Here is a 5,931-nt window from a genome sequence, read left to right as displayed (position 1 = left end):
AATTTATCACATCAATCATCTCTCATTCATAATTCTCTTACAAACTATCAACACATTCATCCCTCACTCAAAACCTCAAATGGATTTCACCCATATTATGGCGGAAGCGGAGCGCGAAGAACAAGAATACTAAGAACAACATCGTGCCGCTTACGAAGCATATGTCGCGGCGAATACCCCCGCTCCTCCTCCTCAACGAACTAGATCAAATCGCCGCTACATCCATCGTGACCGGGAGGGAGCCCACGAAAGGCTTGTTGCCGACTACTTTGCCAACAAGCCGCGGTTTCCGGCAGATTACTTCAGGCGCCGTTTTCACATGTCAAAGCGTTTGTTCATGCGAATTGTCAACACATTGTCCGCACGTGTTGAATTCTTCCAAACAGGTCCAGATGCAGCCGGCCGGCAAAGTATCACGCCATTGCAGAAGTGTACGTGTGCCATCCGACAACTCGCTACTGGGCAAACGGCTGACATCTTCGACGAGTATTTGCATATCGGTGAGTCCACTGGAATCTTTTGTCTAAAGAATTTTTGCGATGGCGTTCGTTCAGCTTACGAGGATGAATTCCTTCGGGCACCCAGCACCGATGATTTCCAACGGTTACTTCGTCTTCACGAATCAGTCCATGGCTTTCCCGGAATGCTTGGCAGCATTGACTGCATGCATTGGAGGTGGAAGAATTGCCCGAATGCTTGGAGGGGACAACACTTAAGCGGTCACAAAGGCGGACGTCACCACGGTTCGGGAACCGGCGGTTCACGGTTCGGAACCGCCGGTTCCGGTTCGAAAAAAAATGGAACCGGAACCGAACCGGCCAAGGATCGGCGGTTCCGGTTCCGGAACCGTGAACCGCCGGTTCACGTGAACCGCGGAACCGCCTAGGTTTGCCCGGTTCCGGGCCGGTTCATCCGGATCGGCGGTTTTTTTTTTGCATTTTAAATTTGTAATTCAAGTAAAATATGTAGATATATTTGCATAAATAAAATTAGAATAAAGCGATGTTCAAATGCAATTTTATTGATACAAATTACAACTTTAAAATTACAAATTACAACTTAAAATTTACAAATTACTACTTTAAAATTACAAATTACAACTTTAAAATTACAAATTACAACAATTACAAATCGAAAAATTTAAATACAAGTTACTTACAACAATTACAAGTTACAACAATTACAAATCGAAAAATTTAAATACAAGTTACAACAATTACAAATCGAAAAATTTAAATACAAGTTACAACAATTACAAATTTACAACTTACAAGTGTTGACAAAAAAGACTTAGAAGATCATTAAAAGATATTCCTCATTTGATAAGTATCTTATTGGTGAAAAAGTGGGTATCTTTGGGGCAGATGGTACTGGAACACAAATTTATATATGGAAATCTGGATGAATGAGGATCAGATTATAGTTTAAAATTGGAAGCTGGGTTCACTGGCGGGAGTTCGTTTCATCGTCGGACTCAGATGAATATACCACCCTGATGGCCTGATGAAACGAACTCCCGCCAGTGAACCCAGCTTCCCATTTTAAACTATAATCTGATCCTCATTCATCCAGATTCCATATATAAATTTGTGTTCCAGTACCATCTGCCCCAAAGATACCCCACTTTTTTCACCAATAAGATACTTATCAAATGGAGAATAGAGAAATTGAGATTGGGAGAGAAATTCTTATTAACACAGTTACACAAGAATGGGGTGAGTAGAAATGAAGAGGATTGGGGGGTATTTATAGGGGAAAATTGTGATTTTAAAAAAAAAAATTGAAAAACACGGCGGAAACTGCGGTTTACCGCCGGAACCGCCGGTTTTCGGCGGAAACCGGCGGTTTAGGCGTCCGTTTGAATTTTCAAAATTTGGAAAAAACGGCGGGAACCGCCGGTTTTCGGCGGAACCGGCGGTTTTGCCGGTGGAAACTGGCGGTTTCCGCCCATGGTTTCGGTCAAATCCGGCGGCCGGGGCCCCGGTTTCTGAAAAGGCTAGGAGTAGGCCTGAAATTGTGCCGGGAACCGCCGATTACGATTAGCGAAAAATTGGAACCGGAACCGGCCCGGCCGAACCGGCGGTTCCGGTGCCGGTTCGAACCGCCGCCGACGGTTCCGGTTCCGGGCCGGTTCGTCCGGTTCGGTTCGGATTGGGGACCTCTAGGCGGCGGCCCAACACTTATCCTTGAGGCGGTCGCCGACTACCGCCTATGGATTTGGCATGCATATTTCGGCGTTGCCGGAGCCAACAACGACTTGAACGTGCTCTATTCTTCACCACTCTTCAATGATGTGATGAATGGTGTAGCACCGGCGATCGACTTCACCATCAACGGAAATACATACCACATGGGTTACTATCTCGCCGATTGTATCTACCTAAAGTGGTCGACGTTCGTGAAGACGCTCCACAACCCGCACGACCCGAGACAGGTTCTTTTTGCGCAGCGTCAAGAGTTCGCGCGGAAAGACGTCGAAAGAGCCTTCGGGGTCCTTCAAGCCCGATTCAACATTGTGAATGCCCCGGCTCGGCTATGGTACGTGAATAATATCGCCGACATCATGTTCACGTTTATTACTTACACAACATGATTATAGCCGACGAAGGGCCGAGGGCGGCTAGCTTCTACGACGAGGATGAAGCCGGAAGCTCAACAACGAGGTCTCCCCCACGCCGAGGTGAGCATACGACGGTTGGCTAGAGGATCGAGACAAGGCACACAATGCGCGATACCCGAACCCACATTCAGTTACAAGAAGACCTAATCAACCACATGTGGATGAAATTCGGCAACGAGTAGTGGTTTTTTTTAATTTTTAGTATTTTAATTATGTAATTTTTAATTTTTAGGCTTTTAATTATGTCGTTTTTATTTTATTTGTCATTTGTAATTTTATTTAGGTTTTTTAATGAATTTTATTATTATGGAAATGTTATTGTTTAATTGAATTTTAAATTAATTGTGCTCGTCTTTGCGGAAGAGCATAGCTGTGGGTGTTGTGCTCTTGCTAGAGAGCAGGCAGAAAAAGTGGGGCCGAGCCCACAACCGTGCCGCTGGCAAGAGCATGGTTGTGGATGCTCTAATCTTTCTTTAAACCCTGAAATTTGTTGAAATCCAAAGAAAGAAAGGAAAATGAATTGGGAAGATGGTGAGATGTTATTTCTTTACGTTCTCTTTCTGAAATGTGGAAATAAGGAAATGAAAAAATTATTAAATTCGAAATCTGTTTGGTAGGTAGGGAAAATCACTTGTGGTTAGGCTTGAATAGTGGCATCCTATAAAATAAAATTTAAAAGAAAAATAGGTAAAAAAGAAGGAAAAAAAAACTGCCCGTGAGAATCTCAAGTTGGACGGTTGTCTGTGTTGAGAGCAATATTATATTTCTTCCTCCATCAAATACAAAAGCAATGTTTCCATTTCTATCTATTTCAACATTATCGTGGTTTGCCCGTATCACTTTTTTCGTAAATAATGCAAGTACTATAGTAGTACTAGTATAGTATTTTGTTTGGAATATTTGTATAAGTAAACACGTAATCGATGATGACAGCATGATATATTACCTTGTTTGTTCATATTGTAATCTTGTGCATAAGAGTTGAATACATACGTATATATGTAGGATCGTAGGGAGATGAAAATGATGGGGTTCAAGTGTAAGCAAATAGTTTACAATGGGCATGGACAGGGATGTATTTTGAGTTTGACTCGCAAGAGGCTTTTATCATCTTCTTCCACAACTCCATGCCTCAAGAGAGAAGATTTCCATTATATCTTACACCACTCCTCTTTCTCTCCATGGAAGGTCACCACCCTCTCTCTCTCTCTCCACACACACCCCACACACACACACGTTTTTCTTGTTTATATTGTAAATTTGGAAGTTGTTTAGAAACTGCCTCTTTTGGTCTCATAATCTCATTCGTTTAATTCCTTTAGTTGACGAATGGTCAAAACACTATCCAAAAATAAAGAGGGTGGTGGTTTTCATGAAAAGTACTACTTTGACAATTCCCTCCTATCTTTGTGGAGTTAGTTTCCTAAGTATGACCAGACAGTTTGTCCCACAAAAGATGTCACATTTCTTTTTTTTTGGAAAAAGTTATCTCTCACATTAATATAAATATATTATTTTCGCTTTCCACTTAACACACAAAACAACACCTCCTAAAATCTCGTGTCAATCCCCAAGTGTGACATCTTCCTTGGGACGGAGGGTATATTTAAGATATTTCTCTCTTATATACTAATAACTAAATACATTAGAAAAAATATCATCTACTACAATGTAGCTGTATATATAAGTCCTAGTAGTATGAGAAAGAGTTAAGAGTGTGAATGATGCATATGCAGAAGCTAATAGGAGGTTCGGACTGGAAAGAGCACTCATCCGGAGCAGAGAGATACAGAACTCAAAACCTCCCAAACCGCACAAGCCCTGGAGCCTACGAGCTCGGCATCGCCACCTCAGCTTCCCGCAAACTTCACTCCGCCTCCGTCATCCCCGTTTACACCGGACAAGCCAACAATGTCAGGGCGAGGCTGCAGAGTTACGGCCGCAGCGGCGCTCATTTAGCCACCCTATTTGCCGACGTATTCACTCGAGGCCTCCCAATCGTCTACCGCTGGGCTCCTGTAAGCTATTTCAATTGTAAATTGTAGTAATTGTAAGTGTGTCCCTTTACATATACTCTTTGTGTATATTAATTTTGGTAGATGGAAAGCAAGGAGGCGGCGCAGAGGATGGAGGCTGAGCTGCTTGACTCGTACGACTACGCCTGGAATAAGAGAAACAATGGCGATCGTCGGCCTCACCCATTTCTCACCCACCCGCAATTTCAACTCTCTATTTTACTATATTTCAAATGCTCTATACTTAGATTTTGCAGGCCCACTAACTGAATACTTCCACTCCCATTATACTCATAATATTAGTGTCACAATTACTCATCAATTTGTAGCTTATGTGTTGTAATTTTGTAAGCAAAGAAAATTTATTTTGTAAATCCCTTATCCAATTACCGTAGTTCCTTCTTCAAACAAGTAGCAAATCCAGTTGAAGCACAAACACTTGATAACCATGTATGCAAATAAGAGGGAGGAGAAAGTGGTGAGGATGTAATAAGCAGATAGTTTTTGTTATTTGGACATTACCCACCTTTCTTAACCATATATATTAAACCAATTAAACAAATATTGATATTCTGGACATCATTCAACTGTATAACTGCTCAAATTCAACTGTCTGTGCTATTACTATATATAGTGTTTGAAAACTACAGAAATTAGTATATCTTTGATATCATTATTATGTAATTATATTATCTATACACAAACAATGTTGCTAATGAGTTGAAAAGATTGCTTAAATAATCGCTCTTCTGGTAAGGAAAGTACCATTGCTTGCTATTTTGATGAAAAGAGATGACAAGTTAACTCAACCACTTGTTTATCCAGATTGAACATAATAAATGAAAACGAAATGATTGAAACATCTAAATTTCACAATATTTGAAAATTTCAAAAATCTATTCAAAATTGGCAGTAGACAGTTTTAAGTAGTCACAGACTCTGAAAAAAGTGCAATTATGTGTTTCTTGTAATTATCTAATTTATTTTATTAGGTTTCATTTTATCAAAATAATAATTTATACAAAGTTGAAAATTCTAAAACTATTTTGACTTAAAACAATTAATTGTGAAGTTTGGCAATTCTATTTATTTTGACTTAATATTAATGCCAGCAAACTGATGTTAGAGCATCTCCAATGCCCGGATGTCCTACTCGGACATCCACTAGGACTTCCCAAAAACACCTCCTGCCATGTCACTAGGACTTCCCCTGCACAATCCGCTCTTCCCATCGCCCTTCCCACTAGGACTTCCCGCAATAAAAAAAATCACAAATTCACAAATAAAGCAATTTAC

General features: G+C 40.7%; 1 protein-coding gene across 1 annotated transcript; it reads left to right on the top strand.

Moving 5' to 3' along the window:
* Positions 1 to 4,344: 4,344 nt before the first annotated feature.
* LOC121803864 (protein EFFECTOR OF TRANSCRIPTION 2-like) lies at positions 4,345 to 4,905 on the top strand. Its single transcript, XM_042203448.1, has 2 exons — positions 4,345 to 4,638; positions 4,720 to 4,905. Exons 1-2 carry the CDS (start codon positions 4,345 to 4,347, stop codon positions 4,903 to 4,905), a joined length of 480 nt encoding a protein of 159 aa, XP_042059382.1.
* The last annotated feature ends 1,026 nt before the right edge of the window (positions 4,906 to 5,931 follow it).

This window comes from Salvia splendens, chromosome 5 (assembly GCF_004379255.2).
Source record: "Salvia splendens isolate huo1 chromosome 5, SspV2, whole genome shotgun sequence".
NCBI lineage: Eukaryota > Viridiplantae > Streptophyta > Magnoliopsida > Lamiales > Lamiaceae > Salvia > Salvia splendens.
This window is presented reverse-complemented; position numbering and strand designations above follow the sequence as displayed.